Source organism: Chenopodium album, chromosome 13 (genome assembly GCF_948465745.1).
Source record: "Chenopodium album chromosome 13, dcCheAlbu1.1, whole genome shotgun sequence".
Classification (NCBI taxonomy): Eukaryota; Viridiplantae; Streptophyta; class Magnoliopsida; order Caryophyllales; family Amaranthaceae; genus Chenopodium; species Chenopodium album.
Genome location: NC_137846.1, coordinates 7,775,328 through 7,795,637, shown reverse-complemented (window position 1 = coordinate 7,795,637; position 20,310 = coordinate 7,775,328). Strand labels below are relative to the sequence as shown.

The 20,310-nt window shown below is 36.7% G+C and overlaps 3 protein-coding genes and 1 pseudogene across 3 annotated transcripts; all 4 read right to left on the bottom strand.

Annotated features, from left to right (window-relative positions):
• Positions 1-1,226: 1,226 nt before the first annotated feature.
• Positions 1,227-5,334, bottom strand: LOC145575133 (putative pectinesterase/pectinesterase inhibitor 21). Its single transcript, XM_081633044.1, has 4 exons — positions 4,690-5,334; positions 4,053-4,497; positions 2,726-3,436; positions 1,227-2,428 (listed from the first exon to the last, which is right to left on the bottom strand). The coding sequence occupies exons 1-4, from the start codon at positions 5,332-5,334 to the stop codon at positions 1,227-1,229; spliced, it is 3,003 nt and encodes a 1,000-aa protein (XP_081489170.1).
• Positions 5,335-6,099: 765 nt separating this feature from the next.
• LOC145575132 (pectinesterase pseudogene) lies at positions 6,100-8,069 on the bottom strand (annotated as a pseudogene).
• Positions 8,070-9,043: 974 nt separating this feature from the next.
• On the bottom strand, positions 9,044-11,554 carry LOC145574488 (putative pectinesterase/pectinesterase inhibitor 22). Its single transcript, XM_081632293.1, has 2 exons — positions 10,534-11,554; positions 9,044-9,900 (listed from the first exon to the last, which is right to left on the bottom strand). Exons 1-2 carry the CDS (start codon positions 11,549-11,551, stop codon positions 9,230-9,232), a joined length of 1,689 nt encoding a protein of 562 aa, XP_081488419.1. The 5' UTR covers positions 11,552-11,554; the 3' UTR covers positions 9,044-9,229.
• Positions 11,555-12,294: 740 nt separating this feature from the next.
• On the bottom strand, positions 12,295-18,981 carry LOC145574497 (F-box/LRR-repeat protein 3-like). The gene is made up of 9 exons (XM_081632302.1): positions 18,245-18,981; positions 17,880-18,005; positions 16,854-16,958; positions 16,560-16,732; positions 15,245-15,248; positions 13,466-13,688; positions 13,238-13,367; positions 12,856-13,150; positions 12,295-12,666 (listed from the first exon to the last, which is right to left on the bottom strand). Exons 1-9 carry the CDS (start codon positions 18,881-18,883, stop codon positions 12,421-12,423), a joined length of 1,941 nt encoding a protein of 646 aa, XP_081488428.1. The 5' UTR covers positions 18,884-18,981; the 3' UTR covers positions 12,295-12,420.
• Positions 18,982-20,310: the final 1,329 nt, after the last annotated feature.

The window sequence follows — 20,310 nt, the reverse complement described above, 5'->3', positions numbered from 1 at the left end:
TATGAGGTGTATGATAAATATTTATTTATTTTATATTACTATAATAGTGATACTTGGAAATAATTAAATATTACCTTAATATATTGTACATAGCTAATTACTAATACCTCTTTTCATTGATAATAAATTGTTGAAATAACTGATTTGACTATCTAGTTATATTAGCTAGTTTGATTAGCTGGTAAAATAAACTATTTGAAAAGAAGTGTTTGGTACTGTATTAGTATTAGGAGTAATTATTACTTCGTAACAACTTTAGGATATAAGTTTAAATCATCTCTTTGCAAAAGCTCCCAAACTTAGCTTTTTACAAATAGCTGTTTGTGCATAATAAGCTCTTATAAGAAAGGTCTTTAACAAGCACCAACAAGAGATGTTTTAAAAGAGTCAAAAATATGTTTTAATCAAAATTTATTACGGTAAAGTGTGTGGTAGCATGTCCCAAATTGGCATAAAGAGGAAGTATGTCCAACAATCAAACCCCAATAACGGATCCCCCAAGTGGAAGAATTTCTGTATTCCCTCTATTTCATAATGATGTTCCTGTTTATGTAAATCGATGCAAATTTTTACCTATCTTTGATCGCAAATATCTTTAGTATCACATTAGCAAAAATTATAAAAATTAGATATTAGTAATGTACTCATCAAGACGAATTAAAATAGATCCCACATGACTATATTTGTTCTTATAGATTGAGAGAAATTTAGAAGATTCTCTCTTACTTTTAAAAAGTCAAAGATTTCAAACAGAAACATTATTGTGGAGCGAAGGGAATATAATATTTGAAATTGTTGTTATACTGTATTAATAAGTCCATCTCGATGCGTTAATATTGTGTTTGTGTTTCTACCCGTGTGTGTCAATATTCGTTGCAAGTTTGCTATTCCCGAATCCATCTTTTAACTTTTTTTTTTAATTTTTTTTTATACAAACTTCGTATTTACTGTAAATTACTTGACATATCTTCAGAAAAATTTTATTAATTTTCCTCTTATTTATATATTTAAGCATTTATTGAAGAATAAAAGATCATCATTCAAATGACTTATATTATAAAACGAAAGGAGCAACATAATATGTACAATACATTCTAAAAATTTATCAACGTAGGCTAATAAAGCTCGCAAAATTGTAAAGAAAAACGCAAAAAACAACAATGTAAAAGCTTTCAAGAGAAAGTAAGAGATATAAGCTACAAATAAAGGCCTAATTAAAAATCCATTCATATGAGTAGAGCAACCCACATAATAACCCCACTCAATAACATACTTAACTCAATTTTAGACTTAGATCCATTGTTGGTTTTAGGTTTAGGGCTAGTTACAGGAGGCTCTTTATCAGCTTCATCAACGGGCTCAGGTTCGGGTGCCAAAGCAGGTGGAAGCCAATCAGACACCTCCTCTGAACTTGGGCTTGGGCTAGGCCCATTAGTAAATGTTGGTGGACTAACACTTGGGCTAACGACGACACCACTCGGTGAAGTAGATGGGCTTGGGGGTTCAACCCTAGCTGGGCTTGGCTCATCACCATCAGGAACATTCCCTGACATGTCATCATTACTTGCTTCATCTTCGAATTCCATTTCTTCATCTGACATTAAAACTCTCTCAAGTTCACGCATTTTTAGTGGGCCAATGCGCGGCAACTTCCTTCCTTCATTTGGGCTTGGGCTTGGTCTTGGGCTTGAGGCTGGAGCTCTAAGCCTCTTTTGCCTAAACATTGGAGGAATAACAAGGGTGATATATTGGGCTTCAAAAGGTGGGGGAGTTGGGCTAGTGGCTTGTGTTGGGCTAGGAGTTGTGAGTTCACCTTCGAGCTCTATTTCTTCATTTGACATTAGGACTCTTTCAAGTTCACCCATTTTTAATGGGCCGGTATTTAACTTCTTTACTTCACTTGGGCTTGGGCTAGATTGCCTGAACATTGGAGGAATAAATAAGGTTGTGAATTGAAATCCAAATGAAGGGGAAGTTGGGCTAGTGGCTGGTGTTGGGCTAGGACTTGTGAGTTCTGCCTCCGGAGGTGGTGTTTGTGTAGGTGCATCGGTGGCGGTGGTTGTGGTTGTGGTGGTAGTAGTAGGTGAATCATCTGTCCCACTTTCTTGAGAAGATAATGCACCGCCACCACCTCCTCCACCTCCTCCTCCTTTAGTAGATGAATGTGATCCTTTGGAAGGGGTTCCAGGGGATGAAATGATACTTGAGCTTGTTGGAGATTTATTGGAAGATTTTTTCGTAGACGTGTCAGGGGAAGAAGTGCCACTTGGTGTTGATGAACCTTTTGAAGTTGATGGGGTGGATTTTGAGGGAGTAGAGCCACCTGAAGATAATGATCCACCATGAGAAGTGGTGCCACTACTTGACGAAGATTCGTAGGGGAAGGAGGATGGTGCTCCTGCTGGTGCATTTGGATCTTCATCTATGCCTTTACAAATAGAAGTTGCAATAGCTTAATTAAATGTTAGTAAAAAAAATCTTACATGCACTCAGGTGTACATAGACTTAGTTTTAGGTATTTTTTTGGTTTTTTAAACACAATGGTATATGATACAAAGCTAAAATCAATTGTACTTGTGTTATCCAAAGAAAAATAAAACCGTCACTGCCTTTTATTTTCTTCAATTTTAATTTTGATTCATGCATTTCCTAAGGTTTATTTTGTATGTCTAGTTGTGATTTTATACGTATACATAGAGATAATTCATTAGTATAGTTAATTTACCTGATGTTGGTCCAGCTGCACTAGACAAGGTTGGTTGATAAGGTATACCAGAAGCTATAATCCAATCATCATTGTCAAAGAGTGTTGGTGGCATGAACTTCTCAGCGCGATCATAAACAATAGTCTTAACACCGCGCCACTTAACCCTATCAGCCAAACTCGCGCCAGCTCCAACATTGTTGTACTCACCATAGTAGAGAGTGTCAAGCGCGAAATCACCTTCCCAAGGCAACCACCCTTGAGGTTGTATCAAATCATCAATTTGAGACTCCATAATAATTGTCTTGGAAAATTCCTTCCATGGTCTTCCTAGGTAAGCCATGTTCTTGTTTCGAACAGGGTAGTATTCAGGGTCGGATTCAAATTTACTGCTGTGAATGATTATTCCGGTTGGTTGATGCCTCTCCATTCGGCCTTGGGCTGTTACAATGCAGTTTTGGTTTTCAAGTGGTTTGCGAACAACAAAGGTACAATTTTGGAAAAATGCAGCCGCGTCACCAAAGATAAAATCAATTGTTCCTGTGATTCTACAATCACGGTAGAATTGGCGGTAGGTGTGAGCGTAGAGAGTATCTTGGTATCCATCAAAGTGACAGTTGAAGAAGATGGATTTATCTGTTTGTGCTCGAAATGCGACGGCTTGATGTTTAATTGCCCCTGCCGTATTCTCAACTCCAATGTCCTTAGCCATGAAGAAATCTCCAAGAACAGCTGCATTATATTGCATCATGTCAAATTATTAGTTAGAGAATCAAATTTAAAGAAGCATTCTTCTCTTATTGTATACTTCTTGCTTTTTTGTCCTTAATTTCAAGTGCCTAGTTCAAATTCTATTCTTATTGAGCTATAAGTTCATAATATGCATACAACATTTGCAAGAATCGTTTTGTATGAATCATACTAGTCAATAAGTAGTAGTATAACTATTGGTGATTCTAATTCTTAATGCTTAATAACATTTACAATAGTAGGCTAGTTATGAACTTATGATATAATATTGATGGTTTACATGAAAGTAGAAGTCAAATTTTGTCTACATTGCTGCACTTGAAACTCTATATGCACCAAAATAAACATTTACAAGTACTTTAGTATTTGATTTCTATCATGTATCATCCATTCATTGGTTCGAAATTCGACAAAACCACTATTGACCATAGTTTCACCTTTCCATAGAAATTCCTTAACTTGGTTAATTATTAGGGACGAACCTTAATTAGTTGAAACAAGTTTTTTTTTAAAAAAAAAAATCATTTTATGCCTAATAATCAATTTATGACAAAGGATTTAAAAAAAGGTGAACAAATCATGAGTTTAGAACACTTACACAATGTAGCAGTCTTAAATGTTTTGGTACCATCAGCAAAGTTCTTGTTATTAGTAATCCTTGTCTTAGTTGGACCATCTCCAACAATCACAACATTAGTCATCCATTTGAAAAGTACAAGATATTCATTATAAACTCCTTCCTTAATATAAATGATGAAACTCTCCTTTCCCTCCTTTGGAACTTCCTTTAAGGCTTCTTCAATTGTCTTATATTTTCCGCTCCCATCTTGAGCCACCACCACATTTGCCCTCGCCTTCAAATCATCGGCCAAGTTCGTGGTTTCCAAAAGCTTACGTCGAAACCCATCTACCCATTCGGGATAGACTTCACCCTTGTGATGACCTACAATTGGAACCGTGGTAAGAAGCCTTCTCTTTCGGTCTCGTTCACTGTCCTGGAGGAGGACTCCCCCATCATCATCGTTCAAGAGACGTCTATTCACCTACATAGCGTGACACATTTAAGAAAAAAAAAAATTATAGAGCGTTAATTTGTAATTTGAAGAATGCTCAAATGCCAAATCATGTAAGAATGGTCATAATTTAGGGGAGCCCTATTTACTAAAAAGTTGTTGATTTATTTACAATTTTACCATTTATTTACCAAGGTGATAAACATGGATTCGTTACTACACCTGAATTGATAATAATCTTCTCTTGTTAAACGAAGAAATGTCAAGGCTGCTAAGTAACGACGACAAGTCGTTAACGATAGCAAGTCCGTTGCTAGACATTTCCATGGCCGTTTGCAACACCTTTCTCATCTTTACACTCGCATCCCCGGTGGTATTTTCGAAACCATCTATACACGTCTCTTGGTACGTTCTTGTAGCACTTAGCCATATCTTAAGGTTTTCTAGTGCACTATTAGCTTGAGTCATATCAGATTTAGAAATTTCATCGAATGAACGTTGGAAATCATCAATCGCGTCTTGGAGTAGCTCTTTACAATCTTTAACAGCTTCAGCTGTCTTAGGATTTTTTTCGAGCTCTTTTAAGACCGTCGAATTTTTAGAAATATCAATCAACTCGGCCTTAGCAGATACAAATGCGGCCTTGATTAGCTCCTTAGGGTCATCGGTCCTGACCGTGGCTAGACTTTTAAGACATGCATCTTTATAGTCCGTAGGGTTACATATTGCTTGGACCGCCTTAGACGAAGCAGCCAACTTTTGATTGTTATTTTTACCCCAATTATGTGATACGAAGCTAAAGGTCACGGACGCAATCAGCCCAACAAGGACCAAGGAGGACAAGGTAATTACTGCAACTCGCGACATTAATTAATTCGCGATATTAATTAATCAAGTACTAATAATTATTAACGATTTTACCTTAATCACAACCTTTTTAATCATTAACAAGAGAGCTGCAATTTGAAAAAAATAATAAGGAAGGCTCTCTCTATTAAAGACGAGAGGCCCTAAAATGTTAAAAATAATTTGGTTAATATAAACATGAAAAAAGGGGAAGAGATTAGTAAATGAAAAGAAATTAAATGTTGGTTAAATTTTCACTTAGTTAATAATATTTTGAGGTTCTTAGAGCTTAATGGAGTTAATTAACAGGTTGATTAATGGTTGTACTCTCCAAATTAGGATTAATCCAACTTAGCTTTCTTCAAAAGTTTTCCTCCTCAAAATTTCAGCTATTTTAATCAACCTCTTTTATTAGACAACTAGTTCCTTTACTTTTGGCAAAATATTAGGAGCAAGCAACTTCTTTTCTTTTTAATTTTTGTCAAAAACTATTGTCCTATAGAAAATTTGATTGTATGTGCTAGATTTTCTATACCTTAAGATAGAACTTGAGCGGATTTTTCTATCTTTATTTTTGCTGTAAAATATAATATACGGAGTATAATTTAATTTAATAACATGCGAAAATATAAGTTAGACGTCAGATCAATATAGTTCATATGGCTCTTAATTTAATAGTTTTGATTTTTTTTTTCAAATTTTTTAAATGACTATCGTAATACACATATGTTTTTATTTTATTTTATTTTATTTTTTTATATATAAATATGCATAGATACATAGAAATTAAAACAAACCTAAGATATAAGGTACTCCAGTAGAGGGTAACCAAAAGTCACCCACAACAAAATAAGACACGGTAAAATAAGATGCTATGGTCTGATTAATCACATGGTACCCAGGCCAAGTGACACGGTTAACAGTGCTAGACCCTAGTCCAGTGTTGTTGTACTCACCATAATACAACGTACCGAGTGCAAAACTTCCATTCCATTCATGCCAACCAAGAGGTTGAATCAAATTATCCAAGAACGATTGCATAAAAACCGTTCTAGAGTATTCCTTCCACGGCCTCCCTAAATAAGTATCGACGGTATAATTGCTTGATGCTAAGTCATCGGCGGCTCTAATCATGGATTTTTGGATTGAGAATCCAGTGTTTTGGTTTGGGTCAGTTCGGCCTTGAGCAGTTATAAGATTAAATTGTTTTAGTAATGGTTGTCTAGCATATAAGTTGCAATTTTGAAAGACTGCTGCTGCGTTACCAAATATGAAATCGACTGTTCCGTAGATGTCGCATTCTTTGTAGAATTGTCTCATGGATTGTGCGTACAATGTGTCTTGATACCCTTCGAAGCTGCATCTGTAGAAGGCTGAAAGGTCAGCACTGTTTCGAAGTGCCACAGCTTGGTGCTTGATTGCCCCAGCTGTGTTGCGGATGGTTATCTCCGTTGCAACAAATCCTACGCCATTCACAGCTGAAAAAAGAACGAAAATTTAAGGGTAATATGTTAGTACATAGTTTATGACTGCATGAGGCATGATATAAGTATTTTTGGATAATCTTCCTTGTTAATTACTCTTCATATAAAATGGTTAAGAGAGAGTTTTAGTCCTAATTTATCTAATGCCTAAACTAATTTATAATCGGAAGTCAAAATTGATGTTATCACATCTAGATCGAGGAAAGAAGCTCAAGTGCCTAAAGTAATTATCGTGTTAACTGACACATGCATTATGCTCCTAGGTGCACCTAATAATTATATGACTAAAAAAAATAATTGAAAAAAATAAAGTTAAATACCAAATGTAGCGGAGTTGTAAGTAGTCGAATTGTCACCAACACTCCGATTACCAGTGATTATAGTCTGATTAATACCATCACCAACCATCAACAAATATTTCTTGTTACTAGGAATATTGATGTACTCTTGATAAACCCCGGAAGCCACATATATACCATAATAGCCAGTATTTGGCATTCTATTAATTGGTGCAGCAGAAATTGCATCATTGATAGTGGTGAAATCTCCACTTCCATCAGGTTTTACCACCACCGTAGTATTCACAATAATAATATTCATAATTTCACCTATTTGTTGCAATTTCCTCCCACTATTACCAAAATTATCTACCCTTGTTCTAATTTGATCATATTTCAAGGGTAAAATATCATTTGGGTTATTTTTCGGTACCCAACCTTGTATAAAGAGTGTAAGGGATAGGCTAAGAAGCATTGTGTTGTTTGAGATTTGAGATAATAGGGCTTGAGTCATACTAGATTGTGGTTGCGCCTCTTTGAGCCCATCCAAGCAAGTGTCTAAATTGGTCATGGCCGCGCTAAGCATGGTTTGGACATGATCCTTGTCTATGTTACTTGGAATGTTGGTAGGCTTGATCATATTAGCCGTGGTAGAAAGAAGATCGATGTTAAGACTAGTAAGAGATCGACAATCTTGGAGGGCGAATTTGGTAGCTTGAGAAACATTATTTTGGTTAGAGAATTGGAGATGTTGGTTTACTAATAACTTGAAATTGTTGGTCACAAATATGGATTGGCTAAGGCAAAAACGACCATAATCTTGTAATGTTTTACTTTGCAAGTTATTTTCTGCTAGAATTGATTTGCAAAAGCTTGGATAAAGAGTGTTGCTACAAATTGTATCTAAATCTGAGGGGGTTTGAGAATAGGAGAAAGAAAATAAGAGCAAAATGTGCAAGATAACTTGGAAAATATTGGATAGAGTGTGTGCCATTGTATATTGCGCGGCAACTTTGCTAATGTGTTAGCTTATGGAATTAGCTAGGTTGCATGTTTTCTACTTCCTAGGAACACAACTAACAGGGCATAAATAGAGGAGTTATAAATCACTCAACGTTGTTAGACTTATTTTAAACAAAATAAGTTCTGACACACTTGCGTAAATATTCTTTTATAGTGAAGATAATCAGTTCATATAGGTTTAGATTAGTTCATAAAATACAATTTCAAACAAAATATGATGTAACAAACAAAACCTTTCATACATCCTTGTTGTACGTAGGGGCATTTTAGGTTTTTTCTGAGTAAGTTAGAACATAGGATGAAAACAAAACTATTAAAATACCTTTTAAACCGACTTTAATTTATTATAATCAATGAGTTCTTCATATATTGAGTTTGATTTTATGTGGTAGAGTCAAATTATGTGAGCAACTTATGTATCATCCAAAAATTATGATATTGTTAACGACTAGCTAGCAAGCACTATTGTACTATTAGGAGCACTAATTGAAAACGTTAGTTCTTTTGGACATGATATTTTAAGAGAAAACAAGTGGTGAATTAATCTTGTACGCTAAATACAAAGAACTAGCAAGTGCTCATATACGTCTGGTTTCAAGAAAGCTAATCATACATACGTTTGATTTTCAAGTACATTATACTATATTATTAAATCATATTTGCATGTTTCTAACAAATATGTAAACGGGGGTTTATACCAAAACATATGCCGTTAACTATGCATAAATACTGAATATTGTGAAAGAAAATTGATTATATTTAATCTTGAATGGTGTCTATATTTTTTCACAAATATCCATGAGTCCATCTAGAAATATGGACTAGAGGGGAGAAAATTAGAGTAAAAAAAAACTCACATACATAACAGTAAAACGAGGTTCCATTCAAGTTGTACGAGCTTTTTGGAATATCGATCATACACGTAATTTAGATATTAATGGTCAAAGATGATTTTTGTATTCCATACAAAATCAAATGTTATATTATACATAAAACATAATTTGGGATGGGGGACTAGTATGTACTGCGTAGTAAAGTTACGGGGTAATAATTTAGAAAAAGCTACTGTATTACATTAATCTTAGCAAACTACTATAAACATCTTAGATATTCACATAAAAATGATCGAATTCAATTAGTCAAACCAGCTGAGAATTTGACTCCAGTTTCTGGCAACCAAGACATACCATCAATAAATTGTCCAACAGTAAAGAACATAGCTTCAGAAGCATCTCTAAGAATATGAAACCCGGGCCATTTGACCCGGCCCGCTACCGATGCACCGGGCCCATAATTCCTATACTCTCCATAATACAAGGTGTTCAAACCATAATTTCCATACCACTCCAACCAACCCTTAGGTTGAATATTGGCACTCAAATATGAGTTCATATAGACCACCCTAGAAAAGGGCTTCCAGGGTCGGCCCAAGTAGGCGGGCTGGTTCGCGTAAACAAAGCTGCTTTGGATCGAAAAGCCCGTACTTTGATGCGGGCTTTTTCGACCTTGGGCCGTGATTGTGACCTTTTGGAGGGGGAGTGGGGTCCGGGAATATATGTTGCAGTTTTGGATCACCGCAGCCCCGTTACCAAATATAAAGTCGATGGTACCATAAATGTTACAATCCCTATAGAATTGACGTAGGGAATGTGCATAGAGTGTGTCTTGGTATCCTTCCATGCTACACCGGTAAAATGCCGATTGGTCAGAATCTACTCGAAGGGCCACAGCTTGGTTGTTCTTAGGCCCGGCGGTGTTTCGAAATGTGATGTCTTTTGCTATGAAGCCTTTGCCTGAGACAGCTGCATGTAAGTGTAAGTTTTTAGCAAAAAAAAGGACTTAAAGGCAGTGCAACTTAATATTGTGGTGTTGATTTTAATTGTTCTAGACCCTTATGGATTTCCTCATTGGGCCATTAAAGTATCATGCTATCATACTTTTATTGACCAAATATACTTTTGTTTATGCTAGTATTTATGAGAAACAAGCACCTATTTAATTCATTATCAATTTATCATACTACATCAATTTATTTCTCACAGATTATACCTATTTGTTGCAAATAATAAAAATGGAGATAATAAGTATTTTTTAGATCCAATTAAAACAGACAATTTCTGTATTTTGGCATGTTATTAATCGCTTTAGGCTATAACAAGTTAAACATCTTCTGATGAACTTTTGAGATTTAGACAATTTCTGTATTTTGGCAATTTGGCATGTTATTAATCATTTTAAGCTATAACAAGTTAAACATTTTCAGATTAACTTTTAAGATGTTAGGCAAATCTATGCTAATTTATTGTGAGATCGGCGTGACTTTTCTATAAAAGAACCACCTTTACATTTTTGCAGGATTGTTTTTCCACACAATGACTTGCAAACTTTTGCAAAAAGAATAAAAATGTAGTAGATACTTCCTATATAAAACTTACCAAAAGTAGCGCTGCGAAAGGTGGTCCAGCCTTGCATGAAATTTCTATTGCCAGAGATAACAGTATTTCCAATACCATCACCAATCATCATAATATTAGTCTTCTTTTTCTTCATATCAACATTTTCATTATAAACTCCCTTCTTTACATAAATAACATATCTCCTATTACTATGATTAGGGGCATCATCAATGGCTTCGTTAATCGACCGATACTTCCCACTCCCATCCGTAGAAACAACCGCATCTACGTGCATTCCCTTACTTGGAGACGAAGAAACCATAAGTTTCTTATCACCCTCGGTCATCCAATTTGGAAAACTATCTTGATCATTATTTTTCCTAGTATTGTTATTATTGTTGTTGTTGTTGTTGTAACCATTATGTGATTTATGCCTAGGGGGTCTAAAGGGTAAGACGTGTAATTGAGTGTACAAAGTTAAAACGTTGCTAATAAGTTGTGTTACTTGTGTCAAACTACCCTTAATGTAGTTCCTAGTATGTTGGTTTGTACCCTCAAACCCTTCAAGGCAAGTATCTTGGTTGCTAACCGCGGCACTTAGCCATGCCTGGAGGTCTCCCCTAGGGTCATGGACAGATCCACTAACTCTAATCTCCCTCATCTCAGAGAGGGACCAAGCGAGCTCCGTGACAGAATAGTCAAGGAGCTCCTTACAGTCCTCCACTGCTATCTGCTCACGAGCAGTGGAGGACGTAAGGGAACTAAAATCAGAAACCTTTCTTATGGCTTGTTGGACTTCATTGAGAGAAGCCTCTAAGGCGGCCCTAAGGACTGAAGAAGCGTTCCTAGGGCCATTTGGAAGCCTAGATTCGACATTGGAGAGACAATTGACTTCGTCCTCTACGTTGGCACACGCTTGGGAGATTATATTTTGTAGGATTTTGGGAGGGATTTGGTTGTAAACGGTTTTTTCGACATAGATGGCATCATTAAGGGAAGGCAAAAGTAGTAATAGTATGAAAAATGGTAACATCTTAGACATTTTGGTTAAGGGCATGCAAATGAGTGTAGGAAAGCAAATTGGTCTTAAAATTTTGAGTTTTAGGCTTAATATTGTGTTATGAAATATGCAAACGTAGTGTACCAAAAATAATGGAATGTTTGCCTACTAAGGAAAGTGTACTATTAGAGTGGGGACATGATAATCGTAAAAAGTTATGCTTTTACCCCTACTAAAGTTTAGTTTATTCTTATTAGGTGAAAGTTTGAAGCTAATCTCAATTTTATGCTTTACTTGATGCCTTGATTGCCTAATTAGGAATGACGGCCTGTTATTGGTTTGAATGGCTTCGTGTTCATCTTTCGATTAACTTTCCGTAACTTCTTACTTGTGAAACTTTTTTATGGCAAAGGTCAAAACAAGAGGAGTACAATATAAGAAATTAAGGCTCTAAAGTTACGTAGTCATCGCATGTACTCTGTATTGTTTTATCATTCGTTCCTATACATTTATCGATATAAGTGTCAAGGACTAAAGATATTTTTATTCCTACAAGTAAAACGAAGTTAGTATATGTTATAGATTTATGGGCATTTTATAATACCGAAGCTCATCCATATGTACAGAATTCGTATGTAATATAGCCTATGAATGAAATGGTTAGGAAAGTATGTGAAAAAAATGAAAGATACTACATGCTGTTATATTTCAGGCTAAAATCAGGCCACATAGTTTACAGAATTTGGTACACCTTATTTCTACAAGAATCTCTACAACTGCGGCTAAGAAGCGCACCCTTTGCTTGTTAAGAGATCAAAAATCATTTTTAGCATTTATACTTTACAACTTCAATGGACTAAGTTTTTTTTGTTCAAGAAAAGTAAAGGGAATTTATAATAAACTCTGTTTAATGAAGAATAATTATTCTAATCCCATCTAATTTTACATCCTCTAGACCAAAGAAACTGAATTAACTCATGCGAAAGGGAGGATTTAAGATAGCCAAGCAACTTGACCTTTTTTAGTTGTATGCAACATGCCCTAAGGGCTAGCTCGAATCCTCTGGCCGACACGTTAGGAAGGTGAACCAGCTTGGCATCTTGAAGGCATGTTAGTTTACTCAGCACCATATATAGGGCTGCATCTGAGATGCCACAATGGCAGAGGTTTAACTGGTGCATAAAAACAATTTTAACATCATGAACAATTAAATGATACGTAGCGCACTAAATTACAAGTGTTTAAACATACAACTAGTTAATTGACCCGTGCAATGTCTTGGATTATATATTGGTGACATATGTCAATAAGGGTTTGTGCTTCTAAATACTAATTCGTAGTATAGGGTATCAAAGGATTACCTCGCGCATATTGTTGGAATAGTTGGCAAGAGCCCAGAAACCCGAATCCTGAATGTTCTCACAGTGCTTTAAATCCAACATTGACAGCTTCTTGCACCCAACTGCAATGGCTTGCAATCCAACACCGGTAACATTCATTAGGCTGCGCATCTCAAGGGAGTTCAGCTCCTCTAGTCTGCCAATGTACTCCATCCCCTTGTCCGTTAAACTACTGCAATATGACACATTAAGCTTCTTCAACTTCTTGCACCCAATTGACAATGCTGCCATTCCTCCATCTCCAACATTAGGACACCTGCATTATGCAACACTTTTTAAGGCACGGCCGCAATAGAATTTTACTAACATTACCTTACAGAGTAAAGGTGTGCAGATTGTGTACCGGTATATATCGAGTTCACAGATCTTCATACAGTTGGAAGCAATGTAGAACAATCCATGTTCTGATATGTTGTCACAAAGCCCTAGTCTTAAGATCTTAAGTTCCGAACACCGGGATAAGAAACTAAGAGCTGCAAAAGAAAAATACTCTTGTTTTCAATTAAACACACAACAAATGCATATTGAAAAAATAACAGTAGAACATTTTAAAAAACAAAAAAGGTCATACCAGTGTCATTTATGCCAGAGCAATCAGTGAGATCTAGCTCTTCAAGAAGAACACAGGAAGAGCCAAGTAGTTGAAAATTCTTCTCTGTTACAGAACTACAAGACTCTAACTTCAGGCACTGCAGTTTCCTGCATGAGTTAGCGATTGCTGCTATTGCGTCATCAGTAACAGTATCACAGCAGGAAAGATTAAGGATTCTCAAGTTACAGCATCCTGTTACAAGCTGTTTTATGTAAATGTCTCTAATCAATCAATCAATCAATCAAAGCCTTAATCCCAAAAGTGGGGTCGGCTAACATGAACCAAATTTGATTATTCCGTGTAGTCATCAACATAAATCTTTCTCCTCCATCCCTTACGATCCAAAACTTCATCCTCACGTAAATCCATGCACTTCATATCCTTCCTCACTCCTTCCAACCAAGTCATCTTTGGTCTCCCTCTTCCTCGTTTAATCCCTCCATGGTCCCACTCTTCCACTCTTCGCACCGGTGCACCCTCGGGTCTCCGTCTTACATGTCCAAACCAACGCAGACGATTTTCCCTTAATTTATCTACAATGCCCGCCACACCTACTTTCTTGCGAATAACCTCATTTCTGATTCTATCTCTTAAAGTGTTTCCACACATCCACCTTAACATGCGCATTTCCGTAACCTCCATCTTTTTAATATGCTCTTTCTTAGAAGCCCAACATTCTGTACCATAGAGCAACACTGGTCTTATGGCAGTCCTGTAGAATTTTCCCTTCAACTTTAAGGGAATGCTGCGGTCGCATAGCACTCCCGTGGCCGCTCTCCATTTAAGCCACCCTGACTTAATCCTGTGGGTCACGTCTTGATCAATGTCACCATTCTTCTGGATGATCGACCCTAGGTACTTAAAACATTCACTCATGGTCAAATCCTTTCCATCCAAACTCACCACTTCATTGCTTGTCCCCCTCTGAGTGCCAAAACGACATACCAAATATTCAGTCTTACTCCGACTTAGCTTAAACCCTCTAGATTCCAACCTTTGCCTCCATTGCTCCAACTTGACATTAACCCCATCCTTAGTCTCATCCACCAAAACGATATCATCTGCGAACAGCATACACCATGGAACCTCATCTTGAATTGGTCTAGTTAATTCGTCTAGAACCGTTGCAAAAAGAAAAGGGCTTAATGCAGACCCTTGATGCAATCCGATTGTAATAGGGAAATCTTTTGTCAACCCTCCGCATGTCCTCACATTTGTTGACACATCCCGATACATATCCTTAACTAGGTCTACATACCTTCGTGGGATACCTTTCTTCAACATTGCCCACCAAAGTATCTCTCTTGGCACCTTGTCATATGCCTTCTCTAAATCAATAAAGACCATATGAAGATCTTTCTTCTTTACCCTATAAAACTCCATCATTTGTCTTATCAAATGGATTGCCTCCATAGTAGATCTCCCAGGCATAAAACCAAATTGGTTATCTGAAATGCTTGTGCATGCCCTCAACCTTTGTTCAATCACCCTTTCCCACAACTTCATAGTATGGCTCATAAGCTTAATTCCTCGATAGTTAGAACAATCTTGAGCGTCTCCTTTGTTTTTATAAACCGGGACCAAGGTGCTCTTCCTCCAATCTTGTGGGATCCTTGTAGCCGTCCATATCTTGTTGAAAAGGTTTGTTAACCAATCAATACCAATCTTACCCAAACACCTCCACACCTCTATCGGTACCCCATCAGGGCCAACCGCCTTCTTAGGTTTCATCTTCCTCAGTGCAATCTCCACCTCTACTCTCCTAATCCTTCGCACATACTCCATGTTGATTTCTTCATCACTCATAGAGGTATCTCCTATCACAACTCCATTACTTCCATTAAATAATTCATCGAAGTACCCCTTCCACCTGTCCTTGATGCCCTCCTCTTGCACTAGGACCATTTGGTTCTTATCTTTGACACACTTCACCATGCCAATATCCTTCCTTGCCTCTTGTCTTCTCTTTGCCATCTTATAAATGATCCTTTCTCCCTCCTTGGAATCAAGCTTTTCATAAACCTCCTGATATGCCTTTTCTTTTGCTTGGCGAACAGCTGCCTTTGCCTTACTCTTAGCCTCCTTATACGCTGCAAAGGTTTCATCACTCCTACATTTTCCTAAGGCTTGATAGCATTCCCTTTTTTGCTTAATTACTGCTTTCACCTCTTCATTCCACCACGAAGTATCTCTCTGTACCGAAGTTCTTCCCCTTACTTCCCCTAAGACCTCTTTGGCCACTCTTAGGAAACAGTTCTTCATTCGTAACCAGGTCATGTCCGGATCCACCTCTCCATCCCAATCCGCTTCTTCAATTACCTTTTCTGTAAAAACCTTAGCTTTTGCATCCCTTAGGGTCCACCATCTTATCCTTGGTTCTTCTTGTCTAACTTTTTTCTTCGCCTTCTCTTTCAGACGAATAGTCATTACCAATAGCCGGTGTTGGGTGACCACACTCTCCCCTGGGATAACCTTACAGTTTATGCAACTTTGTCTATCTATGCTCCTTGTGAGCAGGAAGTCTATTTGAGTTGCATTTGCTCCATTCCGAAAAGTTATCAAGTGTGAATCCCTCTTCTTAAACCAAGTATTAGCCAAAATTAAATCATATGATTGGGCAAAATCCATAATAGCTTCACCACCGGCGTCCCTCTGCCCATACCCAAAGCCTCCATGGACACTCTCATAGCCATCTCGGCTCGCCCCAACGTGCCCATTTAGATCCCCTCCAATATATAACTTCTCTGAGTGGTGGACACCCTGCACCACCTCGTCTAGGTCCTCCCAAAATTGTCGTTTCTCTTCTGCATCTAAACCCACTTGGGGAGCATAAGCACTGATAACATTCACAATCTCCTTGCCACATAGCAACTTCAGCCTTATCAACCTATCGTTCTTCCGATAGACCTCGATCACCTCTTTTGCCAACCTCTCATCGAGAACCACACCAACTCCGTTCCTAGCTCCACCATTCCTTGTTCTGTGGCTCGTTTCTTGCCCAACATACCATACCTTATACCCCAAAACCAAGCCTCGAGCTCCTTCTCCTGTCCATCTTGTCTCTTGGAGGCACATGATGTAAATGTCTCTAAGACCAATACATTTACTTAGTCCAATTTCGACAAGAGACGTGCAGTTTTTGGTAATGCTTAGGATAGTAGCTTTAGAAACACGAGCTCCATCAGCTTTAAAGACAGTTAGACACTTTAAGTTCTTCAATGCACAAAGAAGATCAGAGGTGAGATCCTGCAAAAATGTAACATCAGAGTTTGTGATCAGAAAACATCAGTAATATCGAAAAGGTTGAATATGGAAAGATAGATGTAAGAGAAAGGTTTAATTTCCCACAGTTTTAGACAGTACTCACGACCATACAATGGCTTGCATTCAGCTGCTGCAGTCGACGATGTCCTTTAGCTACTGAGCATAATCCAGCCGAAGTAATACCATCACACCTCGACATATCTACTACCTACAACCGCGCCACAAAGAAAAACTCGGTAAGCATTAAATCGTATGCTGTTATTGCAAAACAAAATTAGGAAACCAGCTACTAGCTAGTTATATACACATAGAATTATATCAGAATTTTAGGTTCGAGGGAAAACACTTGGAGCTGGATTATGTCTGCAACATTTCATTATATTGTACTAAACATTGTCAACGTTACATTATTTTGTTTGATTCATAATTCTTAAAATAAAGAGAAAAGGCAAGTAACATTAAATTATTGAAGTTCAATGTTAATGAAATAAACTCTGTACTTAACACATTTTTTTAAGGAGATTTGTACTTAACATATGTTTATGTGATTTTCATGAATTGTGGCATAATTTTGCAAACTCCATTGGTAAATGTCAAATGTACGTACCAACTAGCGTCCCTTTCGAAGATTTCAATAGTACTATGATCATAGAACTATAGAAGCTAAGCTTTCAATTGTATAAACACCAAAAAGTATTGCGTGGATTTGTTGAGAAAGCTTCATAAATCCCAACAAATTATTTTTTTAAAAAAAGTGATACACCTTAAGCTTTTGAAGATTACATCTCATTCATACGTTAGTAAATGTCTTAAATTGAGCTTATATTAATTAGAACTTTAGAAGTACTCATAGCAACTAATTCTGTCGGTTTTGAGTATGCATGTGAAACATTTCAATTTATTATAGATACTATTATACAAGAATTTACTCAAAGTACAGTTGCGTAACAAATCATCCCTCATCAATATATAATACCAATCCCATTTGTCTCAAAATTGGTTGGTCGAGTACTATATAACGCATTTCTCCCTCGAAACAAACCCTATTAATTGCTATCTCTATGTTGTTCATCGAAAAGAAAAAAAGTCTAATAGTTATTAATTAACCAATTAAACTTTATTTACTAACCTTAAGTGAAGGGCAGCCATTACCAAGCGAATGCAACCCATAATCATCCACCAAACCACAACCCACCATTATCAAACTCTCCAGCTTTTGCAATGCTGCAATCGAATGCAACGATTGACTCGTAATCTGCACCAAATTAAATTAATCACAACAAACAAACCCATTTATTGTTTTAACGTATATTTACAATTCTAGTACGAGGTACCTCTTGAGGTTGTATAAAACGTACAAAGTACACAAAATAACATAAGATTAATTAGCACGCATATTAAGGTTTTTATTCCTTCTTCTTTTTTTTTTTTTTTTTTTTTTGAGATTTATTATTACTATTATTTAAAGATGAATGAAATTTTATTAGCACCAACCTTGAGAGAAGATAAATCAAGGAATTTCAAACCGGAGCACTTGGTAGCAAGGAGACCAATCCCAAGATCAGTAATCTCTAAGCACCATTTCAAGCTTACTCTCTCTAAACCTTCGCATCCAACCGCAATGTGCGCCAATCCCACATCGCCGAAGTTTAAGCACTTATCCAACTTTAACTCCTTTATCCCCTTAGCGCATGACACCGCGAGGGCCTCATTATCTCCGAACCTCATGCACAAGTACGACAAGTCGAGGGACTCGAGTCTCTCGCATGATCGTGATAGAGCCTCGATTCCTACAGGGGTAAGCCCCGATGCTCGGCTTAGGGATAGGGTGGTTACGCGATGGCGTATTAGTGGGGAGATGGCGAGTGCAAGGGAGTCGTCGACGCAGGGGCATAAGGAGAGGTCGAGGGTATGTAAGGAGGAGAGTTTAGGGAGGAGGGAGAGGAGGATGGAGGGGTGGAGAGGGCAGAGGTGGGTTTGACTCAGTGAGTTGATTCGGTGGAAGGTGCGGCAGACGAGGCGAAACGTGTTCCGGTGAGCGGGGTCGAGGAGGAGGGAGTGGATGTGAGCGAGGAGATCATCGGTTAAGAGGGAGAGGAGTAAGGAAGAAGAGCATTGTTGTGAGGTGGTCATGTGATTAAATGATTGATTAACTACCACTAATTATATAATTAGATTGATAATGAAGGTGATAATCGGAAAGGAGAGAATTTAATTTGGTGTTTGTTTTTGAAAAGGGGGAAAAGAGTTAGAAAAAAGTAGATGAGATCATATGTTATATGAGGAAGACTTGATAAATGGGTGTGATTGAATATAAAAAGAGACTACTTGGAAGTTGGAAGGTAATGGTGACGTGATATGTGTTTGTGTTTATTGGATTATTGATAGGTTGTGTTGGCACTAGGTTTTGGTTTCCAATAATGAATTATCAAAGTATAAATACATATCATTGATTCATTGATGTCAATTAATTTCTTTTGCTTTGATGGTTATGGTTAAAGTTTTTAAAGTTTGACTTTATATTTGTAACGGAACAACAATTAGGAATAAAAGAAATTTTTGCTTGATGAGAGTGAGAGTGTGAGACTGGACTTATCGTGAGTTCAATATATCTGACAATAATATTCCTAATATATGACATTAATAATCTAATATCTACAAAAATTAGCTAGAATTTTATAGGTTAGGAATAGCAAAAATTTTATTTACTTCTATTGGTTTAAGTTTTTGTTATTAAGATTTTAATTAAGTACATTTGAGTGAATTCATTTAAGTGCTTTATGCCTTTAGGGCCAGGTGATGAGACTTACTTCGTATTCTTCTTGTGCTATTTAAGTTTATTATAATACAAGTTGTTTCTTTAATAGAAGAATCCTTCAATTTCAATAATAAAAAAAAAAAAAAAAAAAAATTCATCTTCACAATTCTAAGAGATCAATACTCCCTTGTTAAAAAAGAATATAAAATTAGTGTTTACGGAGAAGTACTATCACCGCTAAAAATAGTACGTAGTACAGAGTACTAGCATAGCATTTCTTCAACATATATAAATAATAGTCCTACTTGCAAAAACTCACTATAGTAGCTGTATTGCTTATTTGATTGGTTGTATACGATATAGGAACTATCAACCTTTCAATTAATTATTTATGGTTACTTGTATCTTTTAGGGTTTACTTTATACAATACTTGCTTAATACAAGTAATGTAGATAACAATCATTATTTTATGGGCATGTAATTACAGAGATAAAAATGCTTTAGTTAAGTGTTTTAAATATAATGTGCTTAAGTAAAGTTTGTCTCTTAATTGGATCCTCAAAGTAGCCTTGAGCATTATACAAGGACGTGCTGTAGGAATGTATATAACGCATTAATTTAGTCATTTAAATTTTCTCTTTCATCAACTATACTCAATTAAAAAACTTTCAATACAGCAAACTTATAATTTTTCTCTTATCAACCTCACTCAATTATGGAACGTCAATAGGACAATCTTACAAGGACGAGGACGAGTACCCTAATACCCTATTTCCTACGTTGGATAGAAGAAGCAAATAA

Excerpts from the sequence above, each read along its gene's own strand:
- LOC145575133 (XM_081633044.1), bottom strand. The coding sequence starts at position 5,334 with ATGTCGCGAGTTGCAGTAATTACCTTGTCCTCCTTGGTCCTTGTTGGG. Across the intron at positions 4,498-4,689 it reads GAAGATTATTATCAATTCAG|GTGAATAGACGTCTCTTGAA; the intron begins GTGTAGTAACGA and ends CACGCTATGTAG. Across the intron at positions 3,437-4,052 it reads ATTTAAGACTGCTACATTGT|CTGTTCTTGGAGATTTCTTC; the intron begins GTAAGTGTTCTA and ends AATATAATGCAG.
- LOC145574488 (XM_081632293.1), bottom strand. The coding sequence starts at position 11,551 with ATGCCCTTAACCAAAATGTCTAAGATGTTACCATTTTTCATACTATTA. Across the intron at positions 9,901-10,533 it reads CTTTCGCAGCGCTACTTTTG|CTGTCTCAGGCAAAGGCTTC; the intron begins GTAAGTTTTATA and ends ACTTACATGCAG.
- LOC145574497 (XM_081632302.1), bottom strand. The coding sequence starts at position 18,883 with ATGACCACCTCACAACAATGCTCTTCTTCCTTACTCCTCTCCCTCTTA. Across the intron at positions 16,959-17,879 it reads ATGGCTGCCCTTCACTTAAG|GTAGTAGATATGTCGAGGTG; the intron begins GTTAGTAAATAA and ends GCGCGGTTGTAG. Across the intron at positions 16,733-16,853 it reads ATGCAAGCCATTGTATGGTC|GATCTCACCTCTGATCTTCT; the intron begins GTGAGTACTGTC and ends ACATTTTTGCAG.